Source organism: Terrapene carolina, unplaced genomic scaffold (genome assembly GCF_002925995.2).
Source record: "Terrapene carolina triunguis isolate 2854851 unplaced genomic scaffold, T_m_triunguis-2.0 Scaffold93, whole genome shotgun sequence".
Taxonomy (NCBI): domain Eukaryota; kingdom Metazoa; phylum Chordata; order Testudines; family Emydidae; genus Terrapene; species Terrapene triunguis.
In genome coordinates, this window is record NW_020664444.1 from 31,576,505 (window position 1) to 31,598,607 (window position 22,103).

The 22,103-nt window shown below is 44.7% G+C and overlaps 1 protein-coding gene across 3 annotated transcripts in view; it reads right to left on the bottom strand.

Annotated features, from left to right (window-relative positions):
- The window catches only part of NPRL3 (NPR3 like, GATOR1 complex subunit), a 133,780-nt gene that overhangs the window by 32,299 nt on the left and 79,378 nt on the right, over nucleotides 1–22,103 (bottom strand). For all 3 annotated transcript variants that reach the window (XM_029911297.1, XM_024197798.3, XM_024197799.3), the window contains 2 exons: nucleotides 9,412–9,601; nucleotides 6,530–6,722 (listed from right to left, as the gene is read on the bottom strand). In XM_029911297.1, coding sequence (XP_029767157.1) covers nucleotides 6,530–6,722; nucleotides 9,412–9,601 — 383 coding nt within the window. The remainder of the gene's footprint in view (nucleotides 1–6,529; nucleotides 6,723–9,411; nucleotides 9,602–22,103) is intronic.

The following is a 22,103-nucleotide window of genomic DNA, read 5'->3' on the forward strand; positions in this document are numbered from 1 at the left end:
ACTTGCTGTACCCAAACAAAAAGTGAGAACTCTGTTTTTCTCCGACAGCTGATATGGGTTTCTCCCAAGCAGCGCAAACGGTCCGTGTGTGGGTCACTTCTTGGCATAGAACGCCTGCAAGAGCCACCCGACTTAAACCCCGGGGCGCGGGGCACGCCCTGGCCTGGGCTCACTGACTAACTAAACTAACTAAACAGCTAACAAACTACAGGTACTAACACTGAACGAACGAACAGTTCTGGGGACAAACTACAGCAAAGTTGGAGCAGAGCAGTTCCGAGGCACCTTCACTGGCGGCAAGAAGGAACTGAGGGTGGGGGGAGTGCGCAGATCCCCTTATACCACGCCAGGCAGGCACCACTCTAGGGGTTGCGGGGGGCGCGCCCCCCTACGGGTACTACTAGGGGAAAAACTTCCGGCACCAGTGCACGTGGCGAGCATGCACACCTATTGTGGAATACACATGAGCAATCACTCGACGAAGAAGTAAGTCCCTTCTTGCAGCTACTCGAACAGTCCTAAAGATGCGAGTGTCATGCACCTTTCCTGGCCATCCCACATTGATGTCGGTGAAATGTCCCTTGTGATCCACCAGTGCTTGCAGCACCATTGAGAAGTACCCCTTGCGGTTTATGTACTGGTTGGCAAGGTGGTCCGGTGCCAAGATAGGGATATGCGTTCCGTCTATCACCCCACCACAGTTAGGGAATCCCACTGCAGCAAAGCCATCCACTATGACCTGCACATTTCCCAGAGTCACTACCCTTGATAGCAGAAGGTCAGTGACTGCATTGGCTACTTGGATCATAGCAGCCCTCACAGTAGATTTGCCCACTCCAAATTGATTCCCGACTGAGCGGTAGCAGTCAGGTGCTGCAAGCTTCCACAGGGCTCTCGCCACTCGTTTCTCAACTGTCAGGGCAGCTCTCATCTTGGTATTCCTGCACTTCAGGGTGGGGAAAAGCAACTCACAAAGTTTCAGGAGAGTGGCTTTACGCATGTGAAAGTTTCGCAGCCACTGGGAATCATCCCATACCTGCAACACTATGCGGTCCCACCAGCCTGTGCTTGTTTGCCGGGCCCAGAATCGGCGTTCCACTGTACCAACCTGCCCCACTGCCGCCATGATGTCCCAATTGCCACAGCCCATGCTTTCAGGAACGTCTGTGTCCATGTCCTCCTCACAATCGTCCTCGTGCTGGCGTCTCCTAGCCAGGTTTTGCACATACTGCAGTATAATGTGCAAGGTGTTTACAATGCTCACAACAGCAGCGGTGAGCTGAGCGGGCTCCATGCTTGCCCTGCTATGGCGTCTGCAAAGGTAACCCAGGAAAAAAGGTGCAAAACGATTGTCTGCTGTTGCTTTCACGGAGGAAGGGAGGGGAGATTGACGATATGTACCCAAAACCATCCGCAACAATGTTTTTGCCCCATCAGGCATTGGCAGCTTAACCCAGAATTCCAATGGGCAGCGGAGACTGCTGGAACTGTGGGATAGCTACCCACAGTGCACTGCTCCGTGAGTCAATGCTAGCCACGGTATTGAGGACGCACTCCGCCGACTTAATGCGCTTAGTGTGGACATACACAATTGACTTCTATAAAATCGACCTAATTTCATAGTGTAGACATACCCTATAAGTACTTACTCAGCAAGAAGATTTCTGAAACTAGAGGACTCTATTCTAGCCAAAAAAAGGCAGAACAAGATCCAATGGCTGGAAGCTGAAGCTACACAAATTCAAACTGGATATAAGGTGTGAATTTTTAGCAATGAGGGTAACTAGCCATTGGAACAAATTACCAAAGGATGTGATGGATTCTCCATCACTTGATGTTTTTTAAATCAAGACTCTTTCCAAAAGATATGCTCTAGCTCAACAGTAAATTCTGGGCTTCATGTAGGAATCACTGGTTGAAATTCTGGCTTGTTACGTAAGAAGTCAGACCAGATTATGATAATGGTCCTTCCTGGCTTAAATTCCGAGAAAGGTACTGATATTTAGTCAGCCGTTCTCCTTTTTTGCTGCCCTCATCTACCCTGCAAAGCTCAGCTGATTGTAGATTCTATTTTAAATTTCCTCACTGTTCTTTATTTCCATATTAAGTACGTAGCACTCCTAGCGTTATCCACACACATTCAGAGCCTAAAACTCTGATTCCTATACATGTGCCTGCCGACAGCTCACACCTGCTAAAGCATGTTGCAGCCTCTTCTGGAGAAGAGGAAAGTGATTAAACAGAGTATCTGAATGCCTTCTAGTAGTGCATTCAGCAACGTAGCTATACATTTGTCATATTTGTTTTTTCACCCTCTCCCCAGGGGGAGAACAGTATGCAGCGGAGTGTCTTGTTTTGGTAAGGTAGCTATGTGTTTATATTACAGAAGGCAAGATCAAAGAAATGGAAGAGAACACGATGAGGTTTGTGCTTATCCTTAGTTCCTGGGGGAGTTTATTCCACAGTCTCGGACTACCCCTGAAGAAGACTCTGTCTCCTGTACAGACAAGTTTCACTCTTACCATTGTGCCAGAGGAACTGAGTTGTTGACCGGGTCTTCATCCCAGAGCTTTAGATGGTGTTTTAGACACACTAGACCCAGGCCACAGAGAGCTTTGAAGATAAGGACCAAGACATTGAACCTGATAGAAATTCTATGGGAAGCAGTGCAGGGAATGGAGGACAGGTCTCCTATGTTCACGGTACCTTGTGTTGCTGAGGAGACGTGCTGCAGCATTCTAAACTAGAGTTTCTTAAGTGCTGAAGGCTTCGTGTACAGGTATACTGTATTGTTGTAATCCAGTAGAGAGGTGAAGACAACATGAATAACTGAGGCCAGGTCTTTGTTTGGCAGGGTGGGACAGAGTTGCCGGTCAAACGGAGATGGTAGAAAGCGTTGCTAGTGGATGCTGCCATGTGAGAGTTCAGCATTAGTGAGGAATCCAAGAGTACTCCTAGACTATGGACTGAATTGACCAATTGTGGGTGTGTATCTTCAACCAATGGAGACTGCACTATGGCTGCAAGCTCTTCAAAAGTACTTTCCTTTGCCCACCAGCATCAGCTCTGTCTTGCTCGGATGCAAACTCCTAGTGCAGTCAGTGCACCAGAGTAAACAGCAACTTGCACCAGTGCAGCATAATCCAGTTTGAAAGCAGGCAATGCTGCACCAGTCCACAGCACAGGTTCCATCAGTGCAGCACACAGGGGTTTGTACCAGTGCAGCTACATTCATGGCCTAAAACTCAATGCAGACAAGACCCTCCTGTCCTGGCTTTGTAAAGCACGGAGTACATTTATGGGGCCCATATAGAACCTAGGCTCGAAGTTCCTGGGGCAGCAATCTTGTCTTTTGTCTCTAAGCAGCGGTACATTGATGGTGGTGTATAAATAATAGAACAGGACTACAGCATAGCAAAAAGGCTTCCACCTCCTCTCCTCATCTCTCCATTCTAGGGAGCAAATTCTTGGAAATGACTCTGCCAAGTGGCTTGCTAGAGGCAGTGAACTGACAGTAAAGCATTAATCTGGCTTAGGGCTTGGCAACACTTGAGAGTTACAGCACAATAAAGGAGCCCCGGATGCCCTTGCTCACTCCCCGTCCACACTGGCAAGACACGTAGAGCGCTCTGTCTCTGCAGCTACAGCGCTGCTGGTACTTCACCTCGGCGAGAGGAATAACGTTCGCTGCGCCTTGGCTACAACGCACGGGCGTCAGTGTGAACGAGGTGCGCTCTGATCGGCCTCCGGAAACGTCCCATAATCCCCGTAAGTCAAGTGACCACTCTTGTCATTGTTTTGAACTCCTGTAGGAATGCGGAAATGCCCTTTCAAAGCTCCGTTTCTGACAGCCGGCATGCAAGCCATTAGTGTGGAAAGCTGAGGGGGGGGGGGAATGGGGGGGTCTGCTGCTGTCTGAACTTACAAGATAGCATGCTGACATGCTCTCTCCCCCCACATACATACAACACACTCCCTGTCACACTGCACCTCCCCCCATTTGAAAAGCACGTTGCAGTCACTTGCATGCTGGGATAGCTGCCCATAATGCACTGCTCCCAATGCCGCTGCAAGTGCCGCAAATGTGGCCACGCCAGTGCGCAAGCAGCTGTCAGTGTGGACAAACTGCAGCGCTTTCCCTACTGCGCTCTCTGAAGGTGGGTTTAACTCACAGCGCTCTACATCTGCAAGTGTAGCCATGCCCTTAGAAAGCACTACCTGATGTTCAAGGAAAGAATGTTTGTCCCTAATACATTACAGACCTAGCTCAAAAAAAGCTCCTCTGTATCTGAACTTTACTCTTGGAATAACCTTCCATCTCTCACCCACTCAATACTTAGGAAAAGAATTTGGATCTTAATCCTCATCCAACGCCCATGTGGCTAACCTCTGTCAAGCTATGTTATTCCACACTCTGTTTAAGGTGTCTGCCTTCACTAGAGAAATCCAAGTACTGGCTGTGCATAGTAACAGACAGGCACAAGTTCTGTGATGTATTAAGCAGAGAGCAGCAAGTAGTTCAGAGACAATTGTCATAGGAAAATTTATCAGGACCACAATTTATTGCTCTTCTAAAAATAGACACTCTCTTTGTATGCACACTGAACTATTCTCAGGAGGGCAGTTACAGTACATTTAGTATGCTACTAACTACAGTACATTTGGTATGCAACTAACTATGCAGTTACAGTAGGAGCTCATACTGAGATACTAACAAATACAGCAGAGTTCTGTTTCCCACAGCATGAGATTCATCATCATGCACCACCCACAGTTAAAAGTTAAGTGAAAAGCAGAGCTGATCCAAGATCCCTGAAAGAGGAAGCATGTGTGGAGTAAACGGAAGTATCGCTTTGCTCACTGCCTCAGCTTCTCTCTGATGTCCTATATTTATGCACTCAGTGGTGGGTACAGAATTGTGCACAGGGAATCACATAACCATTATTTTGGTCTCCTGATTTGCAATTGGAAGAGGGGAATTGAACAACAAAGAACTCTGAGTGATGTCATTTACAGACTCACTGACGGTGTGTAATCAGTAAATCACATGACAGTTGTGATCATTCTGCAAGACAAGTCATATTTTAACACTTCAGCATCCAGACAGTCAAGAAAGTATGTCTCTGTTGTACCTTCTCATCTCCTCAGCAATGATTTAGGAGTGGTTATTCTGGGATATAAAATTGTGTGTTTCTGCCCATATTGATAATGGAAGGAAAAATGGAAACTCCATTTACTGCTATCGATTGCTTTGCTAAGGAATCTGATGTACAAGCAAACTGAAATATAACCAAACTGTCTTCCTCATCAAACATCTGCGTGACCTGTTAGTCACACCCTCTGACTTCCTGAAGAAACCAAAATTGCTTTTGGCATCTGCAAATCATGAGCTATCAAAGAGCTGTCCCCCCACAAGACCAGTTCAGCAGGCCAAAAGGGTTCTAGATGGACAACCAGAAAGATAAGGGGTTTCATTATAAGAATGATGATAGGTTAAGGAGCTTTATTTAATCAGAGCAGAACAATAATAGTCCAGACCCAATTTCACAGAATTTTCAAAAAAGTATTCTATCAGAAGACACTAGATTTTTTTTTTTTTGCGTAGGTTTTGCGGACACCTAGCCACGGATGGGGACAGAGAGTTCTCAAATGGCCACGATATTTCCATCTGAGTGGACATCTCAGAGAATCCACATCCTCTGAATCAGTGGGATGCTGCCATCTCCCAGTTACACAAAAGGAGCAGCAGAGGCATACCTTAGTGCAGGACAGTAAATACATCTGCAGGATTCAGGAATTCCCTACAAAACATCCATGATCTCCACTGGTCCAGTTGCAGAGAACTCTGCAGCACAGAAAGCAACTATTTTATTCCCACAGTGGTCTCTTTGGGATACTTGAGTACTACTCTCCTAGCTAGACATGCCAGGGGAGATCTAGTTGGGGGGTGACTGGGTGATCTAGAATGTATAAGAGGAGCTGTAACACCTCCCCTGGGCCATTCTTTTCTCCACAAGTATGAAACCCAGTGAACGCTAAATTCCTGTGATGCCACTGTATTTTCAAATGCTTTTAAAAACCATTACTTACAGATCTCTGGACATGCTAACAGGCCTGTAACTACAGCATGTGCATGCACACACCAGGGCCTCTGCTTTGAGGCTCTCTTTAGCTTGTTTTCAGGCTATGCAAATTCTATTTTGTGTTCTCAAGAGTGAGACACTCTCAGAACCACACAACAAGACACAACTGGTGGGCAGTCAGACCTGAGACTGCACTGCCCATCAGAGGGCCTCAGAGCCTTTACATACATCCAGAGCTTATTAACAAAATATTCTTGGGGAACTAATTAAAAACCCGGCCAGTAGCTAGTGTCAGACACCAACAAGCACTGGTGAAGAGGTCACCGTGGGAATAAGAGCCAGAAATTTAATCTTCCAAGATGCACCCTGACCCCGCCCTCCCTAAAGTGCTAATGCAGAGATGAATTGCAAAGGGGGAATGAGAAAGGAGGTTACATTCTCCCTACCTTGCAAACATGCGTAGATCCTCTGGATTCTGTGCAGCAGGGACATTGAGGATAGCTTCCCGCTCGTGTTCAGACAAGCTAGCTAGCAGGTTCTCAGTCATCCGTTTATTCAATGGAGAGTCACCACCAGGTATCAGCTCAGCACTGGAATTATCCATACTAGGGCTTGTGAGAGTCATATCATCACTACTGGCTGTAAATTCAAAAATAATATGATGCTGTGAAGAGTGCAAACTAGCAGGCTCTTTCTGCCCCTCCCTCCAAGCAAACTAATCAGCTTAGTATAGCAAAGAAAGGGGGCTTGGAAACATGACATGGGAATTGCCTGCAAACAATTAGACGAGGACAGGAAATTTGGTTCTCTTGGCCAATTTGTTGAGTTTGCAGACAAGTGATGGGTAATCTGGGGCAACATACAAAATATTATTGGGACATCAGGATTTTCTTGAAAATGGGGACTGCACAGCTATCTGCACATTTCCTGGCCAGATGGTGGACTCCTTGCAAATGCATCCAAGGCATGCTGTCTAGGAGGTAAGTTTCAGTTTCTGGGAATAACAGTATGATCTAAAGGGGGATATGAGAAAAGTCTACAAACTCATGAATGGTGCAGAGAAAGTGAATAGCGAAGTGTTATTTACTCCTTCTCACAACACAAGAACCAAGGGTCACCCGATAAAATTAACAGGAAGCACATTTAAAACAAACATAAGGAAATACTTCACACAACATACAGTCAATCTATGGAACTTGTTGCCTGGGGGATGTTGTGAAGACCAAAAGTGTAACTAGGTTTAAAAAAAGGAGATAAGTTCATGGAGGAATAGCTATTAGCCAAGAGGGTCAGGGACGCAACCTCAAGCTGTGGGTATCCCTACACCTCTGACTGACAAAAGCTGGGACCAGATGACAGCGGATGGATCAATCTATAATTGCCCTGTTCTGTTCATTCCTCTGAAGCACCTGGCACACCCCACTGTCAGAAGACACGATACTAGGCTAGATGGACCATTGGTCTGACCCAGTAGAGCCATTCTTATGATCTGATAGGACTATGAGCGTGATTAAATACAGAGGCAGAAACAACATATCTAATGAGCTTTATAAACTGGTGATGTATAGCAAACAAGATGAAACAGCAACATGTGGAGGAGTGGGAAATAAATACACGAGACTACAAATAATAAACAGTGCTGTCACTGGCATTGGGAAGTTACGAATGGGAACTGCTGGGACAGGGTTTGCATTCCTTCTTTACCATTGGGAAAACCCCAGAGCTAGTGCCTCATGCCCCCATTTTCCCCTATGGGCCAGGCTTCCAAGCCCCAGACTATCCCATGATCATGATGCAGAGAGACCAGTCCATAAGGAGATTTGGGGACATGAGGTATGTGAACTACTCTCCTGGGGCACTGTGATGGCTTAGGCAGACACAGAGATTAACGTTAAACAGAGCGGAAACATTTTGTTTTGATTTTCCCTGGTGGAAAATAGAAACATTTCAACAAAATCAACATTTCTCCTGTGGAAAATTTCAATTCTGGAGAAACCACACGTTCCCTGAAAAACTTGGCCAGAAAACTCCCAGACAGCTCTAGTTTAAACAACATGAAGCGACAATGAGAAAAAGTAGAGCAGTTGGGAGAGTAGGTACGGGCAAAAGAGAAAGCCAAGGAAGCTATGCTGTAATCACAGAACTACCTGCTGGGAGGAGTTATAAATACAACAATTATATATGACTGTCAAAGATGCCTAGCAAACAAAAAAGAAAAATTGTGAGTTTATCCATCATTATAAAGGGGAAAAAAGGGGCAAAGAAGGCCTCAAAACTTCCTCCTACTCCCACACTAAAAATTCACTTGTCCCCTTTTGTTTTTCCCAGATGACTATTGACAACTGGAGAACCAGGATTATGGCATTAAACAAGCCATGCAAGTGAAACCTAAGAAACTATATTTATTCAGACTGTTTAAATCTCTGCTTTGGGTTAAGTTTAATACCTATTTAACTCCAACACTTCAGGGAAGTCCTTTTTGATAAGATCCATTATCCCAACCCAGAGAAAGCTATAACACAGAGAAATAATGTCCTGCAGAATGCCCCATAATTAACAACCATGCTTCTGGGAATACCGCAGGACACAGGCAGCTGAAGACACACACTTTAGTTTCTTTGACAAGGTTTTTGAGCAATTTGGGACTTCAGCACAACATTTTGGCTTTGGTTAGAATACTTTCCCAGAGCTGACCTCAAACCATGGCAATGGGAGGAGCTGGGGGAGTCAAGTGAGAAGAGAGGGAGTTGGCAATTGTAAACATTTGTCAGCCACAGTATCCGTGTGTGTTTCCTTAAAGACATCGCCTATAACCCAACGATTCCACTGCTGTTTGGAACATGTTTTCTCGCAAGCATTTTGTTTAAAACTCCCCCTATTCTGTTTCCGATTATGGACGTCCATGGAGATACCAGCTGTCTATCTGGAAGAACACCTGGGTCACTTGGGAAGGATGCATAAAAGGACTTCTTGACAGAATGAATGGGAAGAGACAGTCAGCACTAAGCAGATAGGAAGAGGGTGATCAAGAACTGGGTGACTAGAATGGCCTGCAGGCATTTGATAAGAGAGCTTTAATGGCCGCCAAGATGTTCACCAATTCCTGGTTCTCCAGCCCAGGGCTGACCTTGATCAGCTAACACACTGTTAAATATGACTTGCCCTACCTAGACTTACTGCAAAGTCTGTTTAAAATCATGTTAGCTAAGGCACATTGACTATCACATTATATAACACTACCTATTCTCCTACACTAGATATGGCCTATGTTAATCTCTAAAAGCCAATACAGACTTATTTACAGTAGAAAAATAAAGTGTATTCATACTTGGGGAGCCAAAGCTGAGAGCATTGGGAGTGCTTAGACTTCTGCTTCCAACTCTGGCAGTGAAGGGCATGTCTTCATCTTGAGCTCGGAAATCTTCCTCATTCGGGGGCACCATCAAACAGACATATGTGTGGAGCTGGATGAGAAGCCGATGCTGGAGCATCCATATCACCATCTGTATGAGCTGAGTCTGCAAAGAAAAAGCTAGCATTTCAGGCAAGCACTCAGAGCACAGTACAGTTCAAAAGCAAGAGGGAGACAATGCACAAGGCACTCTAAGGCCCTGTGGGGATGCACACTAAAGAAATGTTCAAACATAGAAGCAGGTTCTCTCCTTAGCACTTGGTTGAGCACTTGAAAACATGCCCTGGGTTCTTGTAACCCTACTCCAATGCATTTTGTTGCACATCTCCAATAAAACAAGAGTCTCTACTAAGGCCACTAAGCTAGTATGTTCATGGATATGTAAGGCATAAACTCTAAGCAGTGTTACTGAACTGTTGCTGACCCGGAGACTCTGACAGACTCAGACTTGTCTACCCATGTTTAGTTCACAGCAAACTGGGGTATGAGTCTGTGCTGCACTAGCCTCCAATGCAGTAAGGGCCTGACTACATGCTTCGTTAGTTTGTATCAGAGGGGTGTAAATTCTAATGCACATGAGCATGTTGCGCACTAACTGGCCTATGTGGACCCTGCTAGCGCGCATTAATGTAGTCCCATTTCAAACAGTACTACATTAACATGCACTAAGGAAAGAGAGGTTATTTACCAGCACAATGAGTTCTTTGAGCGGTTTTGTTTTTATGGGTGCTCCACTGTATGATGTGCACATGCCTATGCACTCTTGATCAAAGATTTTAGTCAGCAGTGCCCACGGGTCTGTGCCTATGCACCATACATCCTTGTGCTCCAGTGTGAGGGTATACAGAGAGATGTAGACTGCAGCCACTCCAGTTCCTTCTCAACTATGTAGCCCAGAAGACTCTGCAGCAGAGTGGAAAGAAGGTGGGAGGCGAAGCACCCATAGGGACAATATATCTCAAAGTACTCAAGTTACTATACAGGTAAGTAACTTCTCCTTTTCAAGTTATTGTCCCTCAGGGTGCTCCACTCCCAAGCAGTAATGCAACATAGAGGCAGGAGCTGAGGAGGCAGATCCAGCACAGTTCTGAGGACAGCATGACAAAAGGCCATATCTGGAAGCAACTAAGATATCACAGTGCCTGGCAAACGTGTGGTTGTAGGACCAGGTTGCTGCTGCAGATGTCCACAATGTGAGTATGAACTTAAGAAGGGCTAAAGAGGTGGAACAGGCCCTGGTGGAATGGGCAGTCATTCAAGGTGGGGGATGCACTCCAGCAGCTTTGCAACAAGCTAGAGTGTACCCAGAAACCGACTTCAGTAGTCTGAATGGAAACTGGCTGCTTCTTCATTCTCTTGGCAAAGGCAATAAAAAGCCTATTGGAAACCCTGAAAGGTCTTATTCTGTTGAGGTGGAAGGCAAGGGCCCTTCTCACATCCAGAGAATGGAGGACAACCTCCTCCCTCGAGGAATGAAGTGTGGAGGTAAAATATTGGTAGACTAATATACTGATTGATATGGAATTCTGAAGAGATCTGAGGCAGGAAACAAGGATGGGGGCATAAGGTCACCTTATCACAGTAAAAGGTAGTATAAAGAGGGTTTGCCATGAGCGCCCCTAGCTCTCCTACCTTTCTGGCTGAGGTTATGGCTAACTGGAATAAAGTCTTGAAGGCCAGGTGGAGAAGTAAACAGTACCCATGGGTTCAAACAGAGGGTTCTTTAAAACACTGAGAACCAGATGAAGATCCTAGGGTGGCATGGAGTCCTTGACATGAGGAAACAGATACAACAAACGCTTGAGGAACATGACTATGGTAGGGTAAGCAAAGCCCATAAATCCTTCCACTGGTGGAAGAAAGGCTGTAATTGCTGCCCAGTGAACCCTAATGGAGCTCAGTGACAACCTTGTGTTTTTAAATCTAACAGTTAATCAACAACATCCATGACGAGAAATTCAGAGGCAGATACAGATCAATGAGTACACCAGATGTGGAAACACCTCCACTTCTGCAGTTTTCTCATGGCAGGTTTCCTGCTGTTCAAGAGTACAGACTGAACTTCAGGAGAACTGCCCAATTCTTTGTCCAGGAACCATCAAGGAGCCAGGCCTTGACATGCAGAGATGAAAGATTGGGATGGGTTATGCCCACAGTGTCAGGAGATCCACTGTGAGAGGAAGGCCTATAGCAGTTAGTAGGGAGAGGCGAAGCAGATCCAGGAACCACACCACTTGCCTCAGCCACAATGGCACTAGGAAAGCATCCCCTATGGAGTAGCAAGCATACCCCTTCCTCAAGGAGAGGTGTTGGCACTTTGCATCGGATGGTGTTGCAAAGAGATCCACTTGCAGAAGGCCTGGTAAATATTCTGAAAGACTGAGTTGCTGAGTTCCCACTTATGGTCCTGGTGGAAGTGCCTGCTCAGGGAATCCGCTGCAGTGTTTTGCAGGCCTGGCAAGTAGACCGCAGAAATGTGTACGAGATGGGATATGTACCAGATCCACAGTTTTAGTGATTCTGTACATAAGGACTGAGATCTTGCTTCCCCTTGACCATTTATCTAGTACATTACCGCTCTGTTGTCCAACATTACCTTGACTGAGAGGCCCAGGATGTTGTGAAGGAAGTACTGGCATGTGAGGCAAACTGCCCTGAGTTCAAGAATGTTGATGTGGAGGGATGTTCCTGGGGTAGAGCATTTGCCCTGGAGATTGGCCTCCCCCCTAGCCAGCAGGGATGCACCCACAGTGATCACCCTTGAAGGGAGCTGATGCAAAAACAGAACTTTCACACAGACCTTGAGAGGGTCCTTCCACCAACTGAGAGAGTCGAGAACTCTCGGAGGTATGCTTTAGATTGTGGGCTCTGCTGCAGTGTGGAGATGAGACTGTGGTGAACCTGTCCACAGGTAGGTCATTGTAGTGAATCTGTCTGCAAGTAGGTAGCCCTGACAGTTGAGGAGTCCAGAGTGACTCTGATAAAGTCTATGAGCTGTACCAGTGTTAGGGTAGGACATGTCCATGTTCAGAGGAAGGTCCAGGGAATGAAACAAGGCCTTGTTGGTTGCTGACTGGACCTTGAAGGAGGAGTGACCCTTAAGGAGCCGATCGTCCAGAGAGGGGGAAAACTTATTCTCTGTTGACATAAGTGAGCTGTGATGACAAAGAGGAGCTTTGTAAAGACTCTTGGGGCAGTTGAAAAACCAAAAGGGAAGAACATGGTATAAGTAATGGCTCTGTGCTGATGATAAACCATAGGCCTGGACCCGCAGGCACTGCTGACTATAATCTCTGACTGACAGCACAATGGTGTGGGCACATCCTGTGGTGGAGCACCCATAGAAACAGTAACTTGAAGAACTTTCAGTTAGCAACATGCTGGTGTGCATTAGAAATTTACACCCCCTTGGTGTGGACTAGGGCTCGTCTACATAGCGCACTAAGGGTCTAGCTGGACCCCGTTGCTATGCCCTAAAAGTTCCCTAGTACATTTTGATATACCCCTCTTTGAAACAGATGTATATCAAAGTGCACTAGGGAACTTCGAGTGTGTGGCAGCAGGGTCCACACACGTTTAGTACATGGCAGGCTAGTGTGAGGTAGATTTACATCCCAGCTTGCAACAAACTAAGCTTTTGTGTAGACAAGCTGACCCTCTAAGATGAACTTGTCCCTATTCCAAATGTGAGAGCAGGCAAAGGAATCCCACAGCTTCAAAATAGACTGAGGCATTCCAGCAAGGAAATCCCTGCCTTCCCCATGCTGCGGTCACAGCAACCCTAGCATCTACTGCAGTCCCGGTCCTTCCAGCAAAAAGGAGAAAATTATATACACATTTGAACAGAGAGCTAATAAAATAGGGTTGGATCACCCTTAACTCTGAGAGATAAAATAAACCTCAGACAAACAGTCTTGGAGGCCTCAGCATAATGCCACCAACCCTGAGATCAATTAAACAACTAACATTCTGTTTCCTGTGCAAATGCCAACAAGAAAGAGTAACTATGGAAAAGAGATTAATTTGACCAAAGTAGTCAGATTTTGGCCCAGACTTTCTTGGAAAGCCACTGAGAAAGCTCGGTGACTCAGCACAACTGAGGCAGCCAAGAAGACAAACTCCCACAGGGAGCACTACCATTTGCAATCAGAAAGGATCTGACTCTGGTAGGTGCTAGAGGGGTGGGGCTAGAGGTCAGGGCTCAATAACCTTCTAGACCCAACAATGCAGATCTATTGCTAGAAGCAGGTGAATACTGAGCAGGAATAAGTAGGTGGCATTACCTCTATACATGGCATTGATGCAACCATTACTGGATACTGTGTCCAGTTCTGGTGTCCACACTGGAAAAAGGATGTTGAAAATATGGAGAGGGTTCAGAAAATGATTTGAGGTCTGGAAAACGTGCCTGGCAATGAGACTTAGGAATCTCAATCTATTTGGCATATCTAAGAGATAAATTTAAACGGTGAGGGTAATTAAGCTACCTAGAAACAATTTACCTTGAGAGATGGTGGGTTCTCCATCACTTTTGAAAACAAACATCCAGTCGATTTAAAGATACCAGAAGTTATGGGCCTGATGCAGAAATTTCCAGGTGAAAATGTATGGCCTTGGCTCACATGATCAGAAAGGTCTGTCCTGGCCTTAAAATCTATGGAAGAACTATTAAACTTTGACAGCGCTCTTCCTGGACTCAAGCTAAGAGCAATGACCAAAGATTTAAGAATCCAGCACAGCATGTATTTTGGAAAACATTTACTGGAACAGGTATAAGAATATGCCTTGGAGTTTAAACCTACAGAATCAGTGTACAGTTCTAGTAGGTCAACTTGATAGCAAAGTTCAAGGCACTTTAGATCGTCTACAGGACAGAATACAGGGGTTTTTTTTGGTTTTTTTTTTAGTAATTCTGAAGGCAGGCTGAAGACTTTAATGTAATGCTTTGCATTACAATAAATTACAGTGCTTTATTGGAAATGGATCTATAGACATACACCCCATATTTAAATTAAAATTTCTCAACGGCAATGCATGTTTACTATGTAAGTGTTCTTCTAGTAGCAATTTGTTCCTTAACTGTAGGTGCCTGAGTTCACTGCACAGCTGTTATCATAGATCAATGGTCACAAAGAAGGCTCCCAGCACAGGAAGATAGCAGCTGAACCCAAGCTCTTCTAGGAAACATCCCAGCCCATCTGAACCCAGCCTACCCAAAGAGAAGGGGGAGGGTAGACCACCCTGCCATTATCATGGTGTGAGTACATGTGGACATAGTAGAGGAAGATGGCCCAGTGGTTAGGACACTGCCTGGGACTATGGAGACCTGGCTGCAATTCTGGGCTCTGCCACAGACTTCATGTGTGACCTTGTGCAAGCCACTAATCTCTCTGTGCTTCAGTTCCTCATCTGTAACATGGGGACAATGGTATGGTCTAGCATCACAGGGGTGTTGTGAGGATAAATACATTAGATATTGTGAGGCGCTCAGATACTAGGGTATTGGGGGACAATACAAGAACCTAGACAGATGGATAGGGCATCTGTCATTAAGAGTCCATTGTACAGAATAGAGAACCAGATTTTTAAAGGTATTTAAGCATCATAAGATACATAGTAGGCACATAGTGGGATTTTCAGAAATACCACAGTTCCTAACCCCCATTGAAATCAATGGGAGACAGGAACCTGGGAGTGTCTGAAAATCCCACTAGGACCTAAACAACTTTAAAAATCTGGCCATGAGGCTCTTGGGCTAGCTGCTTCTCAGGCAATGGGGGAGGGTTAGTCTGAGTCATCTCACACCTGGCAAGTTCCACTGGCTAGACAGTGAAGTCTGCTTTTCTAGTTCCTTGAATTACCTTGATTTTTTCAAGATCTTCTTTTGTCTTGAGCTATTTTAACCTTAATATAGCTTTAATTATTGAAATGTTCACTAGCATGTGGTTGTGCTCATAGGGCATTAGGTTGCCTCAATTCAGCCCCACCTTCCTAGTGCAAACACATTCTTTGTGTTACAGCATCCAAAAAACCAAGTATAGAACATCCCCCAACGGATGCCGAAAGCAGCAGACAGAGTGAGCAAGAGCTGTCTGTGGACTTGGGGGTGACCTGTTTCCAGAGGGTTTGGAGAATGCATCATCTTCCTGGCTGAATCTCACATGAACAGTCTTTTCATTTCACAAAATATTGCAGGCCCCCAAGTATTAACTTGTAGGTACTGAAAACATTGATTCACTGACAAAAGCTGCTCAAGGACTTCATAGCAACCAGCAGTGTTTTGGTGAGAAACACAGGCAGAATGAGCTCAGATCCTCTGAAGAAAACTAAATCTGCTGTATTAATCATTATGGTAAATGGGCCAAACCTCAGTAAAAGTCCCCAAATGAAACTTTTCGGCCCACACAATTCTCATTTTGCTAAAAGCTGAGCAAACTTCAGCCTGGCTCTACCCTCCTGGCCTTGTCTTCTACCAAGCCCCAAAGCACACATGCCTTTTGCTGCCTGGCACACACCCAGTGTCTCTTCAGGAATTCCTGCCTCTTGGGGCTGCTGGACATATAATTTGGAGATCTCCCTCAAACACCTCTTTGTAAGAAAATCTGTTATTAATTTTAATTATACAATAATCTACTCAGAGAACAGAGAGTGAGACACAACTCAAAGGTGTACAATAAATGAATACTGTAGGTACCATACATTATAGATCGACTTTGCCAACAACTAAAACAAACCTACAAGAAATTTCGCCTAACAATTATGTCAAGATGCTAGCGCTCCCTCCAGAGTCATTAACAGTTAACAGTCTCTCTCTCAAGCAATATGGATCAATATGTGCATTTCACACAAGTCTATTTTCTTTTGAAAACTTTTGCCAAAAAAGTAGTCAGCATATCTTATTTTGTTAATAAAGCGGTCACCCCAAAGTTTATTTTAGTTGCATGAAGTGTTATGCAGCCACATGATCTGTAGAGATGGACAGACCAACACACACTTCTTTTTACCAGATTCCATGCACCTAACACTTACATGTCTAGGCATTTGAGACATTCGTATAGGCAGGATCAATCTTTGCACAGACACATTAGCATACATTTCCAAACCATGAGCCAAATTCTGCACACATATCCACACACAACTCCCAGTCACATTAATGTTTAAATATCCAAAAGCAGAGTTTGGCTCATATTTACGATGTTCCAAACTAATGAAGTGAAAGTTATTTCCTCTTCCTTTTACTCCATCCAACCCATCTGAAACACTACTGCTAAAGTCATCTTCCTCCTGCCCCTTCTGTCACACTCTTATGGTGGGAATTATTAAGCTGTTGGAGGCACTTTCAGATGTCAGCAAGATTTATCAGATTTTTGGGCATGACACAGGCCAGTGCCTGTAACTCCTCATCACAACACAGTTTACCTGACTTTGGACAGAAAAAGCAGTCCCTTGTTTCAGATCTACTCGAAGCAGTACCTTTGGATATGTCTATACTGCAATTAAAAACCTGTGGCTGGCCCGTTCCAGCTGACTTGGGCTCAGGCTAAGGGGCTGTTGAATTGCGGTGTACACATTCAGGATCAGGCTGGAGCCTGGGCTCTAGAACCCTGCGAGGTGGGAGGGTCCCCAAGCTCAGGCTGCCGCCTGAGCACAAACATCTACACCGCACTTAAACAACCCCTTAGCTCAAGCCCTGCAAGCCTGAGTCAGCTGGCACAGGCCAGTGTCTAATTGCAGTGTAGACATACCTTTTGTCTCTGGATGTGCAGTGTAGCTCCTTGTGCTCTGGGGAACAGAGTGGGTCCCTTATTTTAGAAGGGGAATATGAACCCTTTCCTGGCAGGTGTCACAAACCAGTTCCTCTCCTTGGCAGAGTGGAGAGAGGTTTTGTGCTGCCCCACTGGCAGACTATGCCTTCCCCTAGATCTTATTTCTATCCCTTCATGAACTCCCGATGCAGGACCAGGATTGACAGCTCAAGCAGTTTCATGGGGCAGGACCATTTCTCTCCATGCAGGCTTTTAATATCATTCTTGCCAGGCTGGCTGTGGGGAGGTATGTATATCCAAACACACACCCACCCTTGAAATCTTTCACTCTCGTCTTGACCTTGGATGTATTCAGAGGAATTCTGTTTAAAGGGAACAAAAACTCCAAACCTCAAATGCCATGTGTCACATCACAGCCACTGCACATGCCTTCTTTCTGCCTCATTTAGTAATGGGATACTAACCAATATTTTAAAAGAGCCAGCATTAAAGTACTACCTGAATGGAGCAACTGCTGTGGCAACTTTAATGATATTTTAGGTTGAGTTTGCTTAACAGCAAATATCTCCTCTTTTTGTTGAAGATGGATGATGTAGCTCACAGAAAGTTGCTGTATTTCAGAAAGCTAGCTGGGGCAGGAACCAGTGTTCTTATGTTTGGACATCACCCAGCACATTGTGAACATAACAATATAAATAAGCAGCTACTGGAGACAAGGAATCTAAACAAAATTCTGTAGTTAATGCCCTCCCCTCTTTGGTAACAGTTTGGTGGCACTACTGACTATAAAAGTAGCAGCTTCTTCAGGGGATCTTAATAAAAAGTTAATAGATTTCTTCTTCTGAGATATTGGGCATATTTCAGTTCACTCGGTCACAAGGAATATCATTTGTCAATCACTAAACAGCTATAAGAAGTTGCATTTCAATGGGGAATATAGAAGCTACCATGAAATTTAACCACCTTTCAAGTCAGATCTGAATGAGACTTCAGCTTCCCTTTCAAGGCAGGAAGACATGATTGTTGAACAGAGGATATTAATCAGTAATACAGACTAAGTAAAAACACAATCATTACAGTTACTTCTGATATGCACAATCTGCACAGCCCTGAAAAGTCATGCCATCCTTGCAGCCTTGTTACATTTCTCCTGTGTTATGCATCATACAGAGGGCTACTCTCAAGTTTACATCAATACTTACACAGCAGAGCAAGTGTGGTGACCTGACTAGGCTATACGAACTATGAGGCGAGGCAGAGGAAAACGAAGACAAAAAGGATAATTTTAAATTTTTAGAACTTTCTAAGGGAAAACTCCAAAACTGTACCAGGAGCATAAATAATATAGACCATTACCAAAGACTTACTATGTATACTAATAAACTATAGGATACCAACTCATTAATCTTTGTGAGCTTTTACATGCTGTACAGTTAATACCAAATGCATTGTTATTATGAACAAAAGAGATTGCTCTACAATATACTGTGTCACTTCAGAGAAGAATCAAATTTTCTTCTCCTTGGATGTAAGTCCAGCTCCACTCTTGCTGTCCTGTTCTTTTCCTCTCTTCAGCCTGAAGTGTTCCTCAGATTCGATATTCCTGTGGCTGTACCTCTTTTCACTGTTTATCCATAAGTGGGGTTTCTTCACCTAGGGGGCCCTTGCTCGTCCATTAGGCACCTTTGAACTGTATTCCATCAACAGATGTTCCAACAGTCACTCTCTCTGTTCATGTACTTTAGGTCCTTCGTGGGTGTGCTTCTCTTTACTGCTTCCAGGATCTGTTTCCATCTAATGCAGCTTTTTGATCAATTTCCTCTTTCACCAATTATATTTCCTTTCAATTTTTTCTCGAGACTCACTCTCTGGTAAATCTGGATATTTTTTCCCCCTCTACTCTCCTTCTCCAACAGCACCTGGTCACATACCCGGGTCTATTTTTTCTGCTTGTCCTGACATGAAACCTTTCCTGTTTTCTTTTTCCTCCTCACTTCCCCGTCCCATACTTTTATTCTCCTGTTCTTTTATTTTATCACCTTACCTTCGACCCAGGCCCCCGTTTATCCTCTAGCTCAGCACCTCGTTTCTTCTCCACCTCTAACAGCTTTTTCCAGCTGCCCCTTTGGGTGGATTCCAACCCCCTCCCTTTTCCTCTCCTTGGCAGTCTGTCTCTCTCCCAGGACAGCACTCTGTGGTGCTGCATCACATCTGCAGCAGGTGCTAGTGCCAGGGTGAAGATTACTACACAAGCCGTTTCAGAAACGAGACCTGGCTGAGATTTTGGTACTAGGCTCTGCAGACAGTTCATTTGAACATGGCCATTTTGAATTTCCTGCCTCATCTCCATCAAGTGAGCATCTCTTTGCTTTGGAGAGGAAATGGACATTCCAGATAGAGCTGTCTCAGAGGTGCATTCCCTCCCTACCCCTTTTCCTGATCTAGATCTGAAACTCACTGGTTTCCTCTGAGCCATGGGAGTCTCTTCATCTTCACATCTGGTCTCAAAACCTTACCAATCAGATGGCCTCTTTCCTGATGCCAGAAAGAGCTTGGACAGCCGAGTAGGCAATGGCATGTTTAGCCACGGGGGACTGCTCATAAAGCTTAGTCATCAGCCGGTGCTGTAGGGAGTTATGTCCAGCCTTCTTTGGCTGAAAAACTGGAGCCATGCAGCAAATACAAGGATGAAACATTTTGCTTTGTTTTAATCTATGATTAAGTCTAAATTTTAACCCCATTCTCATGGCTCCTTCACTCCACTCTCCTCCTCCCCACATCCCACTATCCCTACCTTCACTCTGCCTCCTCATCCCCACCCCCGCCTCCTTCCAGTCTGTTATCTGGTCTGCAACAACATTTACATTGTTTCCACTAGTACATTTTAACACCCCTTTCCCCCCTCTCCACCCCTATGACGCCATTTCCCATCACTGCTGTAGGCCAAGCTCCAGCTGTGTAGCGTAGTGTATGGCTGTGTGACACACTATATGCAAGAAGCTGGTAACAATACAGGGCATTGTATTTATTGACAAATAAAGCACACAACAGACATTTTGGTTCTGAAAAACAAAGACTTTATGCATCGCCCCATCTGGGGACACAATACAGAACACAGCCCACTGAACTCTGCAAGGGCAAGACCGAGCCCTTCAATATTCTTTGCCTTCCTGGAAACAAATAAAGAATTTTACAAATGCTCTCTAACACATGGATTTTTAGAAGCCGGTTTCCTGTGATCAGATCCCCAGAGCTGGTTTTTTCCATGAAAAAGGAAAATGTCAAGAAAACTGGGACTAGCTAGAGGCTGGGACAAAGTGGACAAGAAAGGTCCAATCCTGGTTTGATCATATATATTTTCCGGTTTTAATAAAAAATATAGCCAGTGGAGCAGAGTCTGGAACTAGTCTAATTTAACCCGACTGACACACACGCTCTTCAGGATTACATTTGAAAAAACAGAATAGCTACTGGGGAAGCTTTTGGTTCAAAAGTGAAGAAAAGATGATAGCATACAGTACACCCTCGCTATAATGCCCTTCATTATAACGAACATAGTACCTGTATCTCAACTACAGTACAGTACTGTAATGTTAAAAAAAAAAAAAAAAGGAAGGTTGCACATGCATGCAGTTTTTATCCCGCTCTGCTGCTCCACCACATGGGGCTGGCAGCTCCACCGCTCAGGGCTGGCAGGTCTGCTGCTCCGCCGCCCATTCATTTTCATTGTCCTTTCACTATAATGAACTCCTGGCTATAACAAACAAAAGGCTTGGGTCCCAACAAGTTCATTATAGCGAGGGTGTACTGCATTTATATTGGCAAAAATAAACGGTTGTTAGTCCAATTAAATGAGCCTGCTCAAACATTCACCACACTATGGCAAAAAAACCAAAACCATCATTAAAACATTTCCTTATTTTAGACCCACCAGATACTTCAGGTCTCTGCTATCACTGTAAATCAAATCAATGCATTACTCTAGAACTTATCAGCATTCCAATCATCAGGTGACAGGCTTAGCTTTGGACCTTTACTTCAGTTGACGGAACAGCACTCACCCAATATTTCTCTTTAAAGTCTTGCAAACACTATTTTTAAATCCAGCACACAGCAAACATGCATTTTATATTTACTATAACTATCTGCATATAAATGGTACTTCCACACCCTCCACAACAAAAGCTGCCCTTGATTCGCCACATAATGGCGTCCAGATGCACTGTAGATCTTACTGAGTCCTATTTGTGCTATTCTCTCAAATGCATGCAGCCCCCTCCAATTCCTATTCCCTCACATGCCCATTTTCCACTGCACTATTGTACAATCCATAATTAATTCAGTTCATCTGCAAAATGGAGGCTTCACCTAGCAACTACTTTGTTAAAAAACAACAAAAAACAGAATAAAAAATTAAAACATCGTTTGTTCAGTGAGAAACAGCTAGCCACCCCCAGTTACACCCAGTGCCTTCTTCAGAGCCAAGCTGGTCCTATCCTGGAAGGATCAAATAACTAAGAGTAATGGAAATGTGAATTATTAAAAATACGTACTATAGTGGAGGAGGCCAGTGACAACATGTCTGCGGGGAAGGTTTTTACCCAGTTGGTGAAAATACACTCTCACCTGCCTGGGAATGGGGAGAAATCTCTGTCAAAGACTTGTTATTCTAGGGTTGTCCATTTATGGGGGGTTTACACCTCCCTCTGACACAGCTGGTTCAGACACTTTGAAGTATGGGGGCCCCATATTCCTCTCTCCTCATTTTGGAAATAGCCAGATGTAGGAAGTTAAGATATGGGACAGCAATAGCCTTCATTGGGAAGCACATTCAAGTATTCC